The sequence below is a fragment of the Rhinatrema bivittatum genome, chromosome 10 (genome assembly GCF_901001135.1).
Source record: "Rhinatrema bivittatum chromosome 10, aRhiBiv1.1, whole genome shotgun sequence".
NCBI classification, from domain to species: Eukaryota; Metazoa; Chordata; class Amphibia; order Gymnophiona; family Rhinatrematidae; genus Rhinatrema; species Rhinatrema bivittatum.
The window spans coordinates 65,080,873-65,103,573 of NC_042624.1; the positions used below are offsets into that span (position 1 = coordinate 65,080,873).

Here is a 22,701-nt window from a genome sequence, read left to right on the forward strand (position 1 = left end):
ATTGATCCATTTTTTACCATGACTCTCTTCCATGAGATTGCTGGGAGAGAAATTGATTGGTTTAAGTGAATCAGAGAGATCACTTTCAGTATAAAGGAAGGGACTGGAAGAGGAACAAATAAGAAAAGGATTTCTACATGACAAACTTGCAACTCGGAGGTCCATCTAATAGAACAAACAGTGATCAGAAAAATATTAGGAACAGATCTTTTAGAGAATCTCTCTTAAGAGGTTCAAATGGCAGCCCTACTAAAATTTGCAAACCAGATTAGTAAGGACTAAAGATATGAAAGGCAGTAATGCACATTTAACCCCAAGGAGGAACCAAGATACATCTGGGTGGGCAGTGATGGAAACTCCCTGAACTCTGTCCTTGTAACATGAAAAAGCTGCAACTTGCACCTTGAAAAGGTGAATATTAAAAACCTGACACATGCATCAATTAGGGGATGGACGAATGTCAAGCTTGTGCAAGTTGAGCAGATTTGAAAAGTCACCAGCATATATGCCACTGCACGCAGAAATGAAAGTTTCCAAAAAGGGGCACGGCATGGGCATTCCGAATTTTTTAACTTAAAATATGCATGTAAATACATGCACTGGTGCACAATGGGGTGCCCTGCCACATAACTTTAATTCTGCTATGGTTGACGTGTTACTTATAAAAGAAAGAATCTAAGCAGATCAGCAAGGTTGGGGCTAATGGGGGGGGGGGGCTAACAGGGGGGAATGGAGGCTATTAAACTAGGGGCTTTTGGAAGTTCTATTCCTTAACTGAGCACGAACTGGAAAAACTAGCAATGGCATCAGCACACTTATGTGCTTTTGCATGCACGGGCATGTGCTCACTTAAAATTGAGTGAATATGTGCACGTGGTCAGGCTATTTTATAACATGTGCACATAAACAAGCTTATGTTATAAGATAGTCACGTCCCTGGGCATGGGCCGAACGCATGCGCATGTGTGCCCACGCACCACTTTAAACGTTACCATCTTAGAGTTTAAAGGCAGACCTTTATCCAATCCTCTCCGAAGAATGATCAAGATGTTAGAAATATTTGATCGCCCAGACCATTCCTTGCAGCATACCTCAATTGATGCTAGACACAAATATAAATCGGCAAAGTGGGGTTCTTGCAGACTTTCAATAAAGTTCAAATTAGAGAGGAGAAATATCTTTTTTTGTATAACCATAACCTCTCAAGAGCCAGGCCATAAAATAAAATGGAACCGGATCTTCCAAGAGAATCAGAACCTGAATATAGTCCTTGATCTTCCAGAAAGTGTATTGACCTGTAACCTTACTAGATCCATGTACCACAGTCTTCTTGGCCAATCTAGAGCTACTAAAATTACCAAAGGAAGACTCTATTCTTCTTATTATTTATTTAATATTATTTTTATTCAGAGCCTTCCAAAGTTTGGGGCGGGGTAGATAAAAAAACATATATAAAAAAAATACATATAAAACAGCATATTCTTTTCAAAGAGTTTCCCCTATCAGAGAGGAAATACATACAACAGTTTCCCCACCAGCCAAGGCTGGATTAGAGCATCTATACTACTTGCACTGGCTGAAATAAAGGGAACTTTGGAATTTTTGCAAGTCGTCATAAGATCCAAGCAAGGAAGAATCCCAGGGATTTATTATCCTCTGGAAAACCTCCTGGCTGAGTTCCCACTCTCCAGGATTAAATATGTTTCTGCTTAGAAAATCAGCCTGAACATTATTCAGTCTTACAATGTGAGATGCCAAGATTTGTAAAAGATTCTCTTCTGTCCAGCACAGTGTACTTGCCTCGTTTGCCACCTTTGGGTGCCTCCCTTGTTCACATACATACTGCCATGGTATTGTTAGAAAGGACTCAAATTGCCTTTCCCTTCACAACTGGCATGAAGAGAAGCAACATTAACCTGATCACCCTTATTTCCAACATGTTGATGGACCACAAATTTGTCTCCTGTCTCCAAAGTCCCTGAGCTACTTGATCCTAGCAGTAGGCACCCCAACCCATCAAGCCTTGCATCTGTTGTTAAAACAGACAGTAAAGAAGTTCCAAAATCATTTCCTCCTCTAAGTTTAACAGAGTCACCACCACAAGAGGTTCTGCTTTACCTTGGAAGAGGAAGACTTTGTAGTCTTGTAGGTGAGGTGGCCAGAGAGAAGACTGAATTCTCTGCAAAAGGGGCATGGGATAAATACTGTGGATTCCTAAAGGCTTGAGGATGGAAATGAAAAACAGCGTACATAGAGGTAACTTGCTGTTATGGCAATGGTGGTAACCTTCATGGAGCAACAATTAATAGTTTTAAACAGAAGGCATGGAGATTACTACCCTTAACCAATAAGCCTCGATGCTTTGATGCAACTGCAAAACTGCTCCCTGCTTCGATGGCCAGGGGGAGGGGGGCAGGGAATTGGATTCAGACGATAATCATCATGGGCCCTGACTTTTACGGTCTGGGCTACTGATACGCAGATATTAGGAAAGCTTATGGACTGCTTCTATAGCAAAGTACGTAAGCAGCACTGTCTGAATTTTCAAGAAGGCTCATCATCCAGTAAAAATGTTGCTAGCAATACATTTTTAATGGGTTATCATAAGGCTTAGGGATATCTGCACAGAACAGCAGTTGTTACCCTTAACAGTAATATTATGTTTTATGTTAATATTTTTTTTAATTTCATGTCTATTACTATGTTTTACCTACAGACATAGTATTTTGTGAATACTGTTAATGTAAAGATGTAAACTGCTTAGAATTACTGACAAGCGGTCTAGAAATATTTAAAATAAACAAACAAACAAAAACATGGGAGTAACCTGCACAGAGCAGTAGCTACTACCCTTAACAGTAACATGGAGATAACCTGCAAAGAGAGGCAGTTACTACTATAAAAAGCTTGCTGAGCAGACTGAATGGATCATTTGGTCCTTTTCTGCTGTCATTACTATGTTACTAAGTATGTACCCCATGGAAATTGCAAGAGGACCTTGCAAGACTGGAAGATTGAGCATACAAATGGCAGATGACATTTAAATGTGGACAACTGTAAAGTGATACACACAGGGAAGAGCAACCCAAATTACAGCTACACAATAGAAGGTTCCACATTGATAGTCTTCATTCAGTAAAAGGATTTAGAACATCATCATGGATATGTTGAAATCCTCTGCCAAGAAAGCAAAAAGAATGCTCCTTGGTGCGACTACACCTTGAGTACGACGTGCAGTTCTGGTAACATCTTAGAAAAGATATAGCAGAACTAGAAAAGTTAGAGAAGAGTGACCAAAATGATAAAGATGATGGAACAATTCCTTATGAGGAAAGGCTAAAGAGATGACTGAGGGGAGATATGATAGAGAACTATAAAATAATGAGTGGAGTAGAATGGGTAAACGTGAATAGTTTGATTACTCTTTCAAAATGTGCAAAGAATAGGAGACATGCAATGAAGTTACTAAGTAATACATTTAAGACAAATAGAAAATATGTTTTACTCAATGCATAATTAAGCTCTGGAATTTGTTGCCAGAGGATGTGGTAAAAGCTGTTAGTGTAGCTGGGTTTAAAAAATGGTTTGGACAAGATCCTGGAAGAAAAGTTCATAAACCATTATTAAAGTGGACTTGAGGAAATCCATTGCATATCCCTAGGATAAGCAGCATGGAATCTATTTATCTTTTGGGATCCTGCCAGGTACTTGTGAGCTGGATTGGCCACTTTTGGAAACAAGATATTGGGCTTGATGGACCTTTGGTCTGCCACAGTATAGTAAATCTTATGTTTTTAAGATTTAGCTTTCTCACAAACTGAACAGGAGGTTGGCAGTGCTGCTAGAGCACTTGCTCAAAGTTCATTGCATTCAGCAGACATTCCCTGTTTAAAAAGAGCACAGAACAACAAGGGTAGAAAGTATCTCAAACAGTCAAAAATTGCACAACCCTCCCCCCATAGGTATGAATGGATGACCATGTTGCCGCTTTGCAGATATCAATTAAGGGAACTTTGTTCAAGTGGACAACCGATGCTGCGGTAGCGCAGTTTTGGTGCACTTGAGGCTTTGCGAGTAGTTTTATTGAACACATATTGTAGCAAAAAAGTATGCATTGTGATAACCAACTGGCTATGGTCCTTTTTGAGATTGGTTGTCCAGGATCATTCGGGTTAAAGGAAAGGAATAGTTGAGAAGGCCTCAAAGTTGATTGAGTCCTGTTCTTATAGTAAGCCAACGCTCTCTTACAGTCCAACATGTGTAAAAGTTTTTCACGCTCGTTATTATGTGGTTTTGGCATAAAAATAGGTAGAGTTATGGTTTGATTAAGATTTATTTATTTATTTATTTAGGGGTTTTTTTATACCGACATTCTCGATATACATATCAAATCAAGTCGGTTTCCATAGAACAAAACTGTCGCCAGTGAAGGCGTTACATTAAACAATAAACAGAGTATTGAACAAAAAACGTGCGGCGTTACATTAAACAGTAATTAGAGTATTGAACGAAAGAACGTAAAGATGAAAGAATGTTACCATTTTTGACAGAAAGGAAGGGTGAGGACGAAGTCATGGTAGAATTCAAGATAAGGGGAGTAGTGAACCAAGGCTTGTAGTTCACTGACCCTCCTTGCAAAAGTAATGGCAATGAGAAAAACTGTTTTCCATGTCAAATATTTGATGTGGCTAGAGTCTAATGGTTCGAAAGGCGGAAGCATTAGTTGTTCCAGCACTACATTTAAGTCCCATGGAATTGGAGGCTTAGTCACCAGTGGCCGAAGCCAGATCATTCCCTTCATGAATATAGATATCACCGGATGGTTAGACATTGGAAGGTTATTAAAAGCTTCATGAAAAGCTGCTAACACACTGATATGAACTCGCACCGAAGTGGTGGCTAGTCCTGCTTCGTAGAGTGTGTGCAGATATTGCAGTAATTGAGTAGGAGTGGATTAGAAAGGTTTTATGTTCTTTGGAGTACACCAAGCCAAGTAACGTTGCCACTTTCCTTTGTAGTTATGTCTGGTTGAAGCTTAACGTGATGCAATAAGAATATCCTCTAGCTGAAAAGATAAGCCTAAGGGGGTTAATATTTGCCTTTCAATCTCCACGCTGTGAGATGAAGTGATTGATTCATGGGGTGAAGTAATGAGCCCCCTTCCTGTGTCAGAAGATGTGGAAGGTTTTGTAGCGTTATCGGTGGATAAATGGAAAGTTTCACGAGATACGCATACCAGGGCTGTCTCGACCACGCCGGAGCTATTAAAATCATGTCTGACACGTCCTGGATGCATTTCTGAATTGTTCGAGAAATGAGTGGAATAGGTGGATAGGCGTACATCAAGCCTGGCGTCCATGGAATGAGAAAGGCATCTGGAGCCATCCTTTGATTGCTGGGGTAAATTGAGCAAAGGTTTTGGACTTGTCTGTTTGTTTCTGTGGCAAAGAGGTCTATTCTGGGAAATCCCCACTGTTGGAAGATGTTTTGCGCCACCTCCGGATTTAAGGTCCATTCGTGTGGATGACAAATCCGACTGAGACGATCTGCTGTTACATTGTCCAGACCTGGAAGATAAGTTGCTTGAATTGATACTTGGGCTAGGACTGTCCAATGTAGAATTAGTGTTGCTTCCTGGCATAGAGTCCAGGAACCGGACCCTCCTTCCTTGTTTATGAAAAACATGGCTACCTGGTTGTCTGTATATACCATGAGGCTTGATCCCCATATCTGATCCGAGAACGTTTGAAGTGCCATCCAAATGGCTCTTAGCTCCAAGAGATTGATCTGATATGTAGATTCCTGAGGGGTCCACAGACTGAGTTTTCAGTTCGCCCAGATGTGCTCCCCAACCCTTGGTGGAGGCATCTGTAGTCAGAGTTATCTGGTGAGGCGGTAAACGGAATGGAGCTCCCGAGGAAAGGAGCCACCATCGAATGTCCTCTTTCATTGCGTTTGTAATTTGAATTCTGGTGTTGAGCAGTTGTATAAATTGAGACCACTGAGTCTTTAAACCCCATTGTAACAGGCACATGTGAAGCCTGGTGTGAGGAACCACATAGATCGCTGCTGCCATATGACCCAGAAGTTGAAGAACCTGGCGTGCTGATGCTCGGTTTCTGTGAAGTAGGCTTTGTGCCAATGATTGTATGTTCTGCATCCTGTCTTGAGGAAGGTACGCTCTCTGTTTGACTGTGTGTATGAGAACGCCTATGAACTGAAGTATCTGAGTCGGTTGCAGGTGAGACTTCTCGAAATTGATAAGAAATCCCAAACTCTGAAGGCATTCTATCGTGCGTACTGTATGATCTCTCAGTGTAGACTGATCCGATGCTACTATTAACCAGTCGTCCAGATAAGGAAATATTTGAATCGAAAGTTTCCTAAGGTGAGCCACCACCACTGCTAGACACTTGGTGAATACTCTTGGAACTGAAGATAGGCCAAACGGGAGAACCATGTATTGGTAATGTATATCCCGAACTTGGAAACAAAGGTAACGCCAAGAAGAGGGGTGAATTGGTATATGGGAATATGCATCCTTCAGGTCGATGTTCTTTGGAATGAGGAAATATTGGGAATAAAACCCTTGTTGTTGATGAAGGGGAATAATCTGTTTAGATTGTTGAATTTGTAGGTTGTTCAATTCTACTGTGAAGGATGTGGAGTGGGATCGTATCATCCTCTTCGGAGGAATATGAGGAAGAGAAGGAGTGGATTGAACATTTAGAGAGAGTAACCGTTTCTGATAATGTTGAGTACCCACTGATCTGAAGTAATGGAATCCCAATTGTGGATAAAAAAATTGAAGGCGTCCTACTATGAAAGCCGGTAGTGGTGGTGGCGGCTGCATTAATTTCAAAAAGAGGAGGCAGGTTTCTGTTGAGGGGTTGGCATTTGTTTTACTGGTCTTTGCTGTCTGGCATGACCCCTAGACCCCCATGACCCCCTGTATATAATTAACTTCTTCTATCTCTCTTTATTTCCTCCACCCCAGTTCAATAGTCCTTGTTAATTGTAACTGCATCTCTTCTTCACGTTTATCTATGTTCTTTGTTGTATTCATTGCACCCCTGTTTTTTATGTAAACCGACATGATGTGAACGCTTCATGAATGCCGGTATTAAAAAACCTTAAATAAATAAATAAATAAATAAAATAAACTCTGCGGAGCTGTATTTCTTGGAGGGACATACTGTTGAGGCCTGTATTGCGAATAAGGCCTGTTGTATGGTCTGGAGTAATACCGGCGACGGTAAGGATAGAATCGATGTTGCGATTTTTGAGAATCTGCAGGAGTGGTGAGAGATAGTACAGCTGCACTTTGTTCTTTAAAATGTGATATGATGTCTCCAAATTTATCTCCAAAGAGATTGTCACCCATACATGGGATGTTGGCTAACTTTTCATGGACATCAGTCCGAATTGCGCTGACTCTGAGCCAAGCCATACGCCTGGCCACAATAGCCGAAGCAGACGCTCTTGCTGAAGATTCAAAAGATTCATAAATAGAGCGTAATAAATGCCTGAGTCCTTCTTCCATCTCCAAGAAAGACTGGTGTGGTGTGTTGTCTTCCGAAATACACAGCGGACGCAGGTTTTGGAGTGTTTAAAAGAGGTACTGTGTAGTGTAAAACTGGTGATGCTGTATCCTGTTGGTGAGCATGGAGGAATGATAGATCTTTTTGCCAAAATCATCGAGGCATTTATTTTCTCTGCCGGGTGGAGTATTTGAATGTAACTTATTCCGTTTTGCCTTGGATAAGGCTGATTCTACCACTATGTTGGTGGGGTAGTTGGGCAGACTCGTAAATTGGTGAATTACGCATCTTATATTTGATGTCAATTTTCCTTGAAGTAGCCGGTGATGAGAAAGGAGTCTTCCAAATTTTAAAGAGTAGATTTTCTAATACCGAATGAGGAGGGAGAGCAGTGGGCTCAGGAGATCCGAATATTTTTAAGATACCGAGCATTTCAGCTCTGGGGTCAGGTATTCTTCCTGTTTCCACCTGAAGAAGATTGCCTACTTTCTCAATAAATTTTGCATAGGTCAAGTCCTCCGGAGGAGAATACAGTTCAGGTAAACCTTCCTGAGGGTCAGATGGCATATCTGTTGAGGAATTCAAAGAATAAACTGATTCCGGAGAACCTGGGCTGATGGGTTGAGTTGGAGTATCTTCTTTTACCAGTTCTAGAGGTTCTACCCCTGGAGGTGATGCAGGAGAACCCTCTGGAGAATGTTGTGGTGGTAATTCCTTTGTTTTTTCCAGTTCTTGAAAAAAAAAAAAAAAAAAGAGTTGAGAATATCTGAGATTTTCGTCATAGTAGATGCAGCCAAAGTACCTTGTGGAGGAATGTGTATCTTTTGCTTTGGGGTTTTTGTTGGAATTGCTGTAAGCAAAATGTCCTCAGGTGCTTTTCCCTTGTGTTGACCTTGAGGAGGTATAATCGGTGAAGGGCGAATATGTTTTGTTAATGGCATTTGTAAGGAGGGAGAACGTCTCTTCTCTCTGGAAAGTGATGAGAGACTAGCCAAAGAACTACCACTAGAAGAACGGCCTGATGTTAAAGATTTTGATGCCGATAAGCCTTCAATGTCTACCTCAGAAGTTAAGGACATTCTTGATGAACTTCTTGATTTTATTATTTGTTTTGTAGAAGCGATATGATGTGACTTCTGGCGATGTTTGCCTGATGCACTTCGTTCTGGTGATTGGAGGTGCATTGTTTTAGCGCCATGTGCTGTAGGAGCGTCATGGATTAATATATGCTCCGTGGGTGAGTCGTATGATAGGCTTCGCGCCATATCTGCTCCGTGCGCCTTAGATGCTCTGTGTGCCGTAGCTGCTCCGTGCGCCGTAGCTGCTCCGTGCGCCGTGACGGCAATGTGCTGTAGACGCGCCGTATCCATGCTTCATACGTTTTGAGGCGTCGTGTTGTGATTTCAACGACGCAGACGGTGCAGGCTCTGAAAAAGTACCCGCCGGTACTTTGCACCGTAGATCCTCTGCCAGATCCCCGGCTTTTGGACGAGGCCTTGAGGTTGTGTGAGACCCTGGCCTGAAGCGTTTTTCGAGCCTCGAGTCCTGCTGGTCCCAGCGAGGACGCCCTCTTCGGGTGTGCCTTACCCGACAGTCGGTCCCGGCGAGGAATGGGCGGAGGATGGTGGGCCGAAGATCCCATGCGGAGCCTCTCCATCTTTGCAGCCCGGTGTCGCTGGGCCCGCGGAGACATCCTACCGCAGTCCCGGCAACGACTTTGATCGTGGTCCAGGCCTAAGCAAATGTATGCAATAATTCTGTCCATCCGTGATGGACATAATTTTGCCACATTGACAATATTTGGAAACCAGATGGCTCGGAGACATCTGAGATGAGAATTTGTGAGAAAAAAACGTGAAAAATCGACGAAAAACAATATCCAGTCAGAGAAAAACTCGCTAAGAGAAAAAAACCCCGCTTGTGAAACGGCTCGCGAACAAAGAAACTGAAGAGGTGGAGGGAACCACGTGAGAAGACGAACCGCGCAGACGCACAGAGTTCAAAACCTCCGTAGTCAGCTCGAGAAACTACTCGCCTACCCGGGATCGTGGCGCTTCCCAGACAGCATGGCTAATTCAGCCCTGCTATCGACGGGAAAAGCAATAAACCCAAACTTGGGAGACTAGTATCTTGCTGCAACAAACAGTAAATCCTGCCATATGCTGGAGACAGAAAATGGTGACATTTATTATCTGATAACTTCCTTTCCTTGAATCCAGTCAGACCAGTCCAAATGAATGGGTTATGCCCACCAACCAGCAGATGGATAAGGCAATCAACAGGTTCGCTGACGTCTCCTCTTATGCATACACATGCTGACCTTTGCCTCCCAATATTACCTGTAGCAAGCTAATGTCCAACAATTTAAAAACCCTATGGAAACTGAACAAACAAGAAGTAAGAATCTGAAGGAAAAAAAAACTATATGTAAGTTTATAAGCAATGCTTAAATCAGTTCCATCCACTCCAAAGGGCTGAAGGAAGGAACATTTGGCAGAAACTGAGTAGGTCCTGTCTGACTAGATTCAAGGAAAGGAAATTATCAGATAAGAATAAAGGTCACCTTCCTTTCAGTTTCTGCCAAATGTTCCTTCCTTCAGCCCTTTGGAGTGGATCGAACTGGTTTAAGCATTGCTTATAAACTTATATATAGTTTTTTTTTTCCTTCAGATTCTTACTTCTTGTTTGTTCAGTTTGCATAGGGTTTTAAAATTGTTGGACATTAGCTTGTTACAGGTAATATTGGGAGGCAAAGGTCAGCATGTGTATGTATAAGAGGAGACGTCAGCGAACCTGTTGATTGCCTTATCCATCTGCTGGTTGGTGGGCATAACCCATTCATTTGGACTGGTCTGACTGGATGAATGGGATGTATTTAAGTTACTCCAAAATAGGGCAAGACAATACCAAACCTGCCCTTAAAACCTCCTCAGCAATTAGTTAGTTTTGATGCTGAAAAATATTTTGATAGGGTTAATTGGGACTTTGTTTACTAGGACCATGACCTTATGGTTTCTGGGACCAATTTTTAGATTTAGTTCCCCTTCTTTATAATAAACCAACAGCACAAATGTGTTAATTGAGAGTTCTCAGAGGAATTTATGTCAGAACGGGTACTCAAGATGCTTGCCCCTTCTCTCTTCTTCTTTTTGTAGTCTCCTTAGACCCTTTTCTATGCAGAGTGGTTATGGATGCTGAAATTTCTGAACCCTTAGCCTCGTAATCAACCAGACCTATGTTGTATCGACAGAGCACCCAGATACTCCAGTATCTGAAAGGCAGTAATACCCATCCCAACTCCTGCAATAAATTTAACACCCTTTTCGGGGCCACAGTGCTCTTCTGCTCCAGCTTCATTCTTATGATCCAATCATCCAAGTAAGGGTGCACCAAGATTCCTTCTATCTGCAGGGCCTCAGCCTTCAAAAAGGTCTGTGGAGCCATCACCAGTCCTAAAGGGTAGGACCTGGAGTTGAAAATGCCCTCCTAACACCGCAAAACAAAAACTTCTGCTGAGCCTCCATTAGTGGAATGTGAAGATAGGAGGAATTCTTGATTTCTTAGGATCTTATGGAGGCCTATCTCATCGCTTCCTATATTACTCAACTTCATCTCCCTCCTGAAATAGGATAGAAACTTGACAGTTTCACGTCCGGAATGTGATAAAAAGTTCCATCTTTCTTGACCTGAGAAACTTGACAGTTTCACGTCCGGAATGTGATAAAAAGTTCCATCTTTCTTGGGAATCACAAAGTAGACAGAATACAGCTCATGACTCAGTTGATGACTTGGAGCCAGTATGACTACCTGAATGCTGAGCAAATACTCCAGAGTCGACCACAGTATGTCTATCTTTCTAGTGGTTCAAGAGGGGGAAGCCATAAAAGCGTCAGAAATAAGTCAGGAGAATTCCAAAACATAGCCCATTGATCCAAGGTTATTTAGACCCAACTGATAGACGGCAATCTATCACAGTTTTATCTCCTGAATAGGAATCTGAATCCCCCAAAACTCATTGTGGACTACGGGAAGATCCCACTGAATCTGAGGTTCCATTCTTACCACCTCTTTTGGCAGCTTGAAAGGACTAAAACCTTCCAAAAGTTCAAGATCTCTGCACTGAGGAATATTTCCCCTGTTTAAATCTAACATCTTGAAACCTATTACGAGCCTGAGGGTTACATGAAGCACTTCTAGGCCTATCCTCAGGGAGTTCTGAGACCTTGGAATAACCACAGGCCTTGGTTATCTTCTCAAGGTCCTCCCCAAACAAAAAAAATTCTCCTAAAGGGGAGTTTTGATCAAATTAGACTAACAAATGGATCCACCAACCAGTTAAGCAATCACAGTAACCTCCTAGCTGCAATTATGGAAGCCATACTTCCTTGCAATGGTATGTACAGAATCAGAGGCATCACACAGATACACTGGCAATGGTTCCAATTGAGAACATTTGGCCAGAACCTTGCCACCAAATTTGTACTCTCTCTCCTGAGCACACTGCGACAAACGCAACCCACATCTTACTATATTACAGCTTCAGACTATTTGCAACGACATACTAGCAGCCTCAAAGGCCTGCTTCAAAACTGATTTAATCTTCTATCATGAGCATCCTTTAAGGCCATACCCCTTTCCACTGGGATAGTAGTCCTCTTGTAACAGAAGCTACACCAGTGCGTCCACCTTAGGAAATCTAAATTACTCCTGATACTGAGGTACCAAGAGGTATAATTTAGATAAGGAATATCCCCCTTTAAAATTTATTTCTGGAGAGATCCATTCTAGATCAGTTAAATCCTTAACCTCCCTAAGCAGCATAAAGAATCTACAGGGCTTCCATATACTTACCATAATAAGATCCTCTGCAGAAGGGGGGAGAGCTCTTCTCTTTTTCTCCACAATGTTTAAAAGTACATAATGCCCAAGTAATAAGGCAGGACATTGTTTATGAAACAAAATGGACCTTAGAAGAAACCATCCTCTCCTTCCGGAAGGTATTCCCCTTCTTCCAGCTCCTCTTTACTATCAGAGCCCTCAAGATCTTTAAAATCTTCCAGGGAATCCTCCGACCCAGAGTAGTTATACCTATATCCAGCTCCAAATCTTTCCTTTTTTTTTTTTACTTTTCTTCCCCTTTGAAAGTTCTAATAGAGGGTAAAAACCCAGAGTAGACTGTAGGACTGAATTCTGTCCCATACAAAGGCCTTATGTAAATATTTAATGAACTCCTTGGACATGGAGACACAGGCCATAAAGGAAGTTGCCTTAGAGAAGTTTGGCATAGCCTTATAGACCAGCTACTACAGAACCCACACACTCTTCCTGTGCCATAAGTTTGAGTAAAGTAGGCTCTGGATCCCCTTCACTATGCCGCAATCTCAAAATGGCTGCCATTCTCGCCACGGAGCTCACCTCCCCAGGAGGAACTGGCTGTAGAAATGGTACCACCAATGTGTCCATCACCCCCTAGGGTGATCCAAATTTGCTGTTCCATTGCTTTCCTTCCCCCTCCAAATCCAGCAAATGTTTCCTGTTCCTACTTGCAGCCTCCATGGTCTATAGGCACTGCACAGCGCAGTTTTCTTCCCGCAATCTTCAGCTGGCGCCATGCCTCTTTCTACTCCCTGACTCACAGACCCACACTACTGCAGCCAGGAAACCAAGGGAAGAAAACAGGATTCACCCAATCCACCGGTTCAGACTTTGAGGCAATATGACTGTCCTACCATCGCTTGTTCTCCATTTGCTTTTTCTTTGTGGTAAAAAATTAATTGGACAATAGAAGAAACAAGCTTTCTTTTTTAATGTTTAGCAGCAGGAAGAAGAAGAATGGAGAGAGAGAAGGGGAAAAGACCAGATACTAGTCACAGCCCCAAACTGGTAGCCCACTGGCCCAGGCCCTGCTCCAGAGGGAGGGAGTACTAGACTTTCACCTCAGGAGCTGCCTTAAACTAAATAATCTGTCTTTGCCCCCATCCCCCCCCCCCCCCCCCAAGGCTATGCTCAACTGAGAGAGAAAGAACTGGTCCATCTCAAGAGCTGCCCTTCAAAATTTCCTCTTAACCCAGCCTAATCAGTTCACAGCATAGGATGCTCACCTACCAATTGTTGGAGAGAGAGAATACTGGTGGGCTGAAGTCTGTGCTGGTAAGTTCCTATAAGGGGTGACATCAGCAAATCTATTAATCTCTGTCTCCATCTGCTAGTTAGTGAGCATAACTCAGTCTTCTAGGCTAGTCTAACTGGATGAAGAGGAAACTGGCTTTTCCTGGAGCTGCCCCATGGTAACAACCAGTGAGGATGTCACAGAAAAAAGGTGTGTCCTCTGTCTCCATCTGCTAATAGAGGGGAGTAAACCCATGCATCTGGACTGGTGTAGCAGGATGATAAGGAATAGAGTTTTTGTTGGTCAACAGACAAGAATGTGAATTTGTGGAGTTGTCAAGTAATTGCAAACAGTTTTCTGAACAAGTATTTTTTTCTGTTAAAATACATTCTCTTCACTTTTTGGCCCCGATAATTCAAGTAAAATTTTACATGAAATTTGATTGCTGTAATCTCCAGTCTTCTCTATCACTCATCACTTCTTTTAAGAAAAGTGATTTAGTAAAGATTTTCAGACAGAATAGGTCAGTGCTTCCCAATTTACATTAAAAGAAAAACGAATGAAAAAAAATTACCTCAACGAGGATTTCAACAAAAGGTATAGAAGACTCTTCATACTGCAATTTGGCAAAGAAAAGTTCTGGATTGGTCTTCCACACCCCTAGCCACTTATTTTTCTCCTTCAGTTTCTCAGAAAGGTATTTGCTCATAGCCTCGTCAGCTTCTTCAGCCTATATAAATGGAAAATGTGAACAAAAGGCACAAGACCCATAGTATTACATCCTTGCAGTCAAAAAATATTTCCAAATGGAGTCATCATTCAGATTGTTTCACTAATGAATGCTCACATAACAATCCTAAGGTAGTGTTCAAACAGAAAATACTTTCCTTTCTTCTGCATATAAATTATGTGTGTATTTTTCTCTCGCTTCACTTATAATGTATGTATGTGTGTACATACACGGATGGAAAAAAAACAATCACAAGAGATAACTTATTGCTCGCACCTTCAGAGCCACCGCTAGGAGTGAGAACACTGCTCTCCAGTGAAGTGCATGCCACAGAGCCACACTTTATCACCACTGCAGCCCTGTGAAACCCATGCTACCAGGCCACCAAGAGCATCTAGGGCAGCTGAAACACAGTACAGCATATTCCACCAAGCCACAAAGATAGAAAGGAATTAACTATAAGCCTAGGCGGTAAAAAACAAAAGAATTAAGCAGGATGGAAAAGGCATGGGACGGGCAAAGGGTCCAGGGAGGCAAAAAGTGTAGAGCAATAAAACAAGGAGAAGCAAAAAAATAACAATAAAACCAAATAGCGCAAATTCTTCTCCTTCAGAACATGAGCAAAACTGAAAAGAAAAATAAGCAAAAAGAAAAACAAGAACTTGAAGCAAAATAAAAAGAAACAATATCTTGTTTTATTGGGCTCCTAAAACTTTTAGCTGAACCTTAAATTTTCTAATATATTTTTACCTCTGTATATATAACATCAGGTGCTCTATTCTTACATCATTTACATTTCTCTAAGAAAGCATGAGATTATTTATGGCATCAATAAGCAAATACTGAATTATGTTGAGGTAAACACAACACTAATAATTATTATTTATATTATATAATGCCAGTCTGTATGACAACTCAATGGTTACAACAGAGGTGAAAAAGTTGTTTGTTTGTTTTGTTTTTTTAAATCTATTGTGAATGCTAGTGCCAATAAAAAAAAAAACAAAAAACCACTTAGGCCTGGATTCACCAATCTTTCACAGAATGATGAATCCAGTGAAAACGGGGGGCGGGCAGCCTTCACACTACCGCGGTGTCTTCCCTGCCGGCTTTCGCACCGAAGAGCAATACCATGAAAGGTGGCGCTATTCAGCGCACTACTGGCGACAATGACGTTTCTAACTTTATCACCGCTAGCGAAGATGCCGCCAAGTCCGCCCCCTCGCCACCCCCAGCATGCTATCGCACACGATAAGCCTTTGAAAATGACCCCTTTAATTTAGGGGAAAAAAAAATCTGGGAGCCAGTCAAAATTTTTAGAAGCTAAGAGAAAATATTTTTCTCATCTACTCCCCCCCCTTTTTTTACCCAATCTTTTTGTGTTTCTTTGATCTCTTCCCCTCCCTCCAACCTATCCTGTCTGTTTCCTCCAATCACTTTTCCTCCCTCATCTAGCTTCTTCTCCTCCCCTCTGGCCTCTCTTCCTACCTCTACTGCATCCCCTCGCTTCCCCACCTCCAGCCTCTCTCCTTGCCTTCCATTCCCTCTAGCTAACTATTCCATACCCAGGGACCTTTGTTTTCAGTTTTTATTTTATTTTTCCCAGGAATGTCAGTGTTTTATTATAAAAAACAAAAATGTTAGAAAATCAGTCAAAAAAATGAAAGTCACAGCCAGTAGCATTTCATTCTTCCACAGTAGCTAGTGGTATTATTATAGACATCCCTGTAATAAGAACATAAGAAAATGCCATACTGGGTCAGATCAAGGGTCCATCAAGCCCAGCATCCTGTTTCCAACAGTGGCCAAATCCAGGCCATAAGAACCTGGCAAGTACCCAAAAACTAAGTCTATTCCATGTTACCATTGCTAATGGCAGTGGCTATTCTCTAAGTGAACTTAATAGCAGGTAATGGACTTCTCCTCCAAGAACTTATCCAATCCTTTTTTAAATACCACTATACTAACTGCACTAACCACATCCTCTGGCAACAAATTCCAGAGTTTAATTGTGCGTTGAGTAAAAAAGAACTTTCTCCGATTAGTTTTAAATGTGCCCAATGCTAACTTCATGGCGTGCCCCCTAGTCTTTCTACTATCCGAAAGAGTAAATAACTGATTCACATCTACCCATTCTAGACCTCTCATAATTTTAAACATCTCTACCATATCCCCCCTCAGCCGTCTCTTCTCCATGCTGAAAAGTCCTAATCTCTTTAGTCTTTAAGGGGGAACTGCAGTTTTTGTCTCAAGTTCTCAAGGGCTACAAAGAAGTCTGTTTTTTATGATGTCCACAACGAATATTCATAAAATGGATTAAAGACCAAGTTTGAATGTTTTGGTTAATTTTAGTTTTAAACAAGCAAGTGAGGAAGAAAAGCAGGAGGGGAAGTGAAGAGCGAAGTGTCAAAAAAAAAAAAAAGAATTTTGATTTAAAAAAAATGTAAGAATTAAAAAAATAAAAAGTTAATTTATTTTCCCCAACTCCTAAAAATATTGGCTGCTGTGAAAGATTTTTAAAAAATATTTCCACCCAATGATGATAATCTCTGGAATATAAATACCAGGGATACCAATACAAAGTGTGACTGAGAACGGAAACTCTATAGAAGAGCTGTCATGACCAAGTGTGTCATGGGCGTATATACACTGTCATACTCATGTGACCCAGAACAACCAGGAGTGCCCTGGCAGCAAGTTCTGGACAAATGCCAGAAAGGAGATCAACTTTTCCAATGACAGGAGACTCCCATCTCCATCCAGTCTGTCTATGCCCTGAAGAACTTGGGCAGAAGCAGGATTCTATAGGCAAGACTGCTTTGAAACCTAAGGACTACAGGAGCTGAATAGTCTTCTTCAGGGAATCTAACACTGTCACTCAAGACAATCCAATCAGTCAGTCATCTAAATATGGAAAAATGCATATTTTCCCCTGACACAGAGCATTTTGGAAAGACACTCCCAGTGCAGAGGGGCTAAATGTAAGGACCCAATCTCCCTGAATTCTTGGGGATCAGAAATTAGTGAGAATAAAACCCCTTGCCCTGTTCTTCGGGAGGAATAGACCCTATTGCCTGTTAGTAAAAGAATGACTCTACCTCCAGTTGAAAGAGAAAAGTGTACACAGGAACGCACACCTCTGCAATCTTAAGGACCCAGAGGTCCTTGGCAAAAATCTTCCATTCGTTGAGGAATATCCAAATTCTCCACTCTACTGGTGGAGTTGGAAACAGAAACCATAGGACCGCTAAGATTGCTGTGGGACCTTGAACTGATGTTTCGCATGTGTGTCCTCCAGCCAGAAATTACTGCTGATGCAGGACAGGTGGCAGGCTGTACTACTGAAATGGAGAGAAGACACATCTGAGAAAAGGATCTTTTATAAGCCAAGAATGGAGGTCTTCAAGCTGAAGTCTGACTGGCCGAAAGGCCTAGAAAACTGGGTGCTGCTCCTTAACTAGGCACCAGTTTCTTAGGCTTTGCCCCAAACAGATTATCACCAGAACCCGGGATGCCAGTTTATCACATATCTTCCCTGAGAGAGCTATTCTTAACCAATGGACTTTGCAGAAGATCTAGCTACCATGTGAAAAAATTCATACAAGGAGCACATAAGGATTATTTCACACACACACACACACTTGGCCAGGGTCTCCTGCAAGTGGGGACTTGACTGCCTGCGCCGAGACACTGAGGACAAGTCCAAGCAGACCTGGAGGAGTGAGAAGACCCCCGTGGATCCATATTCAGAGCCTGAATCAACATCAGAGCAGACCGGAACAGAAGCAGACGCATCATGTCACTCTTCTCGCGGAAGGGATAACTGCGGGGATCTGTCCACAGCACGGTTGCTCGCAAATCCACTGTCAATGGACCATTTACGCTTCAAGGCAGGTGATTGTGTGTGTCCCTGCATCGATCTCTTCGTTGACAACACGTGGTGCGTCAATCTCGATGCTGTCTTGCGTCAAAGCATTGACCACTGAGGCCTTCCTGTGCTTGGAGGAGGACACGTGCATCCATGGCCATCCATGTGCACGGTGCTTCGAAGCATGGGTGTCAGCATGGCATGGTGCGTTGGAAGGGTGCATCAGGGCACCGGCGCTGACCAGCTGGAAACCAGGGTCGCCTGAAGGCCCCACCAAGGAGGCTCTTTTAGTTTTTGAAGCTGGATGGTCCAGACTGGGTCCAGGAGAAGAATGGGCCGAAGTGGTGGTGAGGGCATAATACCCCGAAGCTGCCTCCTTTAGCTTGATGATTTTAGCGGCCCACTGTCGGGCCCTGGGGGACATGCGGCCATAGTCCCTGCACGCTGTAGGATCATGGTCCGGATCAAGGCAGAGGTAACACTGCAGGTGGCCATTGGTCAGAGACATGATTTTGCCGCAGTGGCAGAACTTGAAGCCAGGCAGCCGTGGCATTTCTTCACTTGTTTTGTTTTTTTGCTTAAAGAGAAGCGCTCCGCGTGCGACCTGCAGCGCAGAAGAAAAAGACTGAGGCAAGATGGAAGCGGCGCAGGAAACTACACGCAAGCGCACACAATCAAGAACTCTGTGCTTAGAAAAGCTCCGCCACCTAGCCGCCTGGAGGACGTTCCAGACAGCAGGCTAATTCATCCCTGCTTATCTACAAGAAAATTGTTTTTATTTTTTATTTTTTAGGTAGCACTGAAAAGTGCTGTTGTGGGAGCTGCAGAGGCAGTGATGCAACTATAAGAAGATATACTGGAGACAGAAATACCACATTTTAAAAAGTTTAGAGAAAACTTATGAGGAGATTGGAGTACACATCCGTGCTTGTATTCAGACAAAAAATGACTGAGGAGGCTTGCGTGGGAATTCCCGCATGTGCTCAGTAGAGCTCAAAGCTATACCTCCTTGGAGCAATGAATCCATTCGATACCGCCAGATGATGTCACCCACGTATAATGGCAAATTCAGCCTACTTATTGACAGAAAATTAAATATTACCTCTTAATTTCCTCTCTTTAAATCCTGCTATATCAGTCTAGCTGTGTGGTTTATACCATCCTTCCAGCAAATGGAGATGAAAAACCACACTATTTTCAGTGACATCATTGCCTATAGAGTGGTACGGAATGAACACTTGCCAGTATCCTTATATCAAAACAATGGATTAAAAAATGCCCCTATGACACAACTATAAATAACTATGAACCTTGGAGAACGGAAAGGAAAATCTCCAATTCCCATTAAAATTGTAAAGAGAAAAAGGGAGGAATAGAGATAGAAAACAGAGAAAGACAATAAAGAGAATCCTAAAGTTCTCTACAAAGAGAGCCTGTAAATCTTCCAAAAGACCTAAAGGATTCCCAGCCAATGATAATAGAATATAGCCACTGACTTCCCAGGAGGGTCCTGGACCGATCTATCAGAATTCAAGTAAAAGAAATTGACAGGTAAGACTACATTTCTCCTTCCTTATCAACCTGCTAGACTAGTACCCAATCCTCTTCTAACAAGGATGGGAAGAGAACAAGCCTGGCCGAATGACACCTACGTACACATCTCCCTTGGGCTGCACATCCAATTTGTAGTACTTGATGAATGCAAAGAGTTCCAAGTGGCCATCTTACAAAATATCTTCCAGAAAAACCGCTATATATTTCAACCAAGAAGAAGCCTGAACCCTCATAGAATGAGCCCAAAATATCTCAGGGAATCTGTAGACCCTTAAGCAAATATACTGACAAGCCTGTCTCTTTGATTCACCTGACAATGATGATTTGAAAGCCGCCTCTCCCTTGCAAGGCCCGCCAATCACCACCAAAAGGAATTAGTCACACTTAAAACAGCTGAGGATTCAACAACCTCCATAAAGTGAAAAGAACTATCCTTACCTGTTGCCATCAAGGAGTCAACAAAATTTGGCAGTAGATGCAGGTCTCGCTTCTACTCCTGCAGGAAAGGAAGGCTGGGTTTCATGATGGCATGAAAATTAACCGCTGGGAAGATTTGGTAAACACCATCTTCAGAACTGAATTGGTTAAGCCATTAGAAATTACTTTGGATTCTGTTTGGAATGCCATTGTATATTTAGAAAATTGTATTGCCACATTAGTTTCAGTTACAAAGGATGTATATCATCGTACACAGGCTTTAGATCGTCTGGTTTCCTCTCACAATTCAAAGTTAGAGGATTTAGACCAAAAGACCAGTTACAACTGGTTCAGAATGATTTGGTACAAGGAGACAGTTTTAACTAAAAAGCTGGAGAACTTGGAAAATGCTCTCATATATTTGAATCTGAGAGAGTTTTGAACTTTCCCAGAATTAATCTGATATCCCTACGGGACCAGTTCAAGAAATATCTTATGGATATTTTGAAATTTTTTTCTGAAACATTGCCACCTATTTCTAATATCTACTTTTACTTCTTTTGAAAAGAAAGAAGATACCGGTCAGGGTAATCAAGCCCTGACTGCAGTGCCTTCAGATAATTCAGCATTCTTGGAGTCTTCAGGAAATGACCAGGTCACAGACTGTGGAACTTTGTTAGTTTTATTTTTCCCTTTGATCCGTACATGGTTCTTAGATTATTTCTTTGTAATAGAGAGATTTTGTATTTCAGTCAAAAGATTTGGATGTACCCGGACATTGCTATATCTACTCAACAATGCAGAAAGACATTTTTGGCTTTGCGTCAAGAGGTTGGGCAAATAGGGGCACAGATGATACATTTGCAAGGATAACAATTTTATTATGAAAATTAACAATGTAAGATGTTTTATTTGAACCTTCACAGTTGAGAGTATTTTTGGACTCTCACACAACTGTAGATGCTACTCACCGATGTAATTACCAAATAATTGAGAATAATTGAGTTGATCTTCTTTCTCCTCAGCTTTGCCTTTTACCATTGCTTGTTTAAATAATATGCTCTTAGAGCCTTGATCTCCCTTATTACTTTGTACTAGGGTCTAAGGTAGTTTTGCCTGTTTTTCCTTATTGATTTTGAAAATGTAAGAACATAAGAAATTGCCATGCTGGGTCAGACCAAGGGTCCATCAAGCCCAGCATCCTGTTTCCAACAGAGGCCAAACCAGGCCACAAGAACCTGGCAATTACCCAAACACTAAGAAGATCCCATGCTACTGATGCAATTAATAGCAGTGGCTATTCCCTACGTAAACTTGATTAATAGCAGTTAATGGACTTCTCCTCCAAGAACTTATCCAAACCTTTTTTGAACCAGCTACACTAACTGCACCAACCACATCCTCTGGCAACAAATTCCAGAGCTCTACTGTGCGTTGAGTGAAAAAGAATTTTCTCCAATTAGTCTAAAATGTGCTACTTGCTAACTTCATGGAATGCCCCCTTGTCCTTCTATTATTCGAAAGTGTAAATAACTGAGTCACATCTACTCTTTCAAGACTTCTCATGATCTTAAAGACCTCTATCATATCCCCCCCTCAGCCGTCTCTTCTCCAAGCTGAACAGCCCTAACCTCTTCAGCCTTTCCTCATAGGGGAGCTGTTCCATCCCCTTTATCATTTTGGTTTGGTTTTGTTACTTATGACACTTATTTCAGGGACAAGTTATATTGCTGTCTAAAAATTTGGAAACTTAAAAAAATAAAATAAAAATAAAAAAAACACAATCCTTACCATGGCATTCCCCCTTTTGGGGAACACAAAAAAAATATTGCCTAGATAAAATAAGATTACTTACCTGTAATAGGTGTTCTCTGATGGACTGCAGGTTGTCAGTCCTTATATATGGGTGATGTTATCTGACAGGGCCCGACTCGAATTTTTTATTTCAAAGATTCCAGAGCTTTCAGCATGCTCTACTGAGCATGTGCAGCTGTAGTCACCTCCCTGCCTCCCAGGCAGGAACCCTCAGTCCATAATAAAGCTAAGTCATGGAAAAACCAACTCCCAGGGGAAGTGGGAGAGAATCCTGAGGACTGACATCCTGCTGTCCACTAGGTAACACCTGTTACAGGTAAGTAATCTCAATTTCTCCAAGGACAAGGAGTACAGCAGTCCTCATACATGGGTGATATCCCAAGCTATAGGCTTCCCAAAAACAAGAAAAAGGGGGGAGAAAAATCAAAGTGCAAAGGCACCACCTTAAGTGTTTGGTAGAAGAAACCACTATCCCACTTTTCCTATGTCAAGGCTACTATTGATTTTTTTTTTAGGCAAGTTCTACACCTCAAAGAGACCCAAAGCACAGATGGTGTGACAAAAACCCTATTACACAGCAATGGTCCCCCACCAAAGGCAGGGGGGTGTGATGTGAACTCCTGACAAGAATCCACTTTGCCACACAAAAACCTACAGCAGTCAGAGC

The 22,701-nt window shown here is 42.0% G+C and overlaps 1 protein-coding gene across 1 annotated transcript in view; it reads right to left on the reverse strand.

Moving 5' to 3' along the window:
- The window catches only part of SHCBP1L (SHC binding and spindle associated 1 like), a 385,813-nt gene that overhangs the window by 337,072 nt on the left and 26,040 nt on the right, over positions 1 to 22,701 (reverse strand). Inside the window, exon 2 of the mRNA XM_029617645.1 lies at positions 14,225 to 14,380. Coding sequence (XP_029473505.1) covers positions 14,225 to 14,380 — 156 coding nt within the window. The remainder of the gene's footprint in view (positions 1 to 14,224; positions 14,381 to 22,701) is intronic.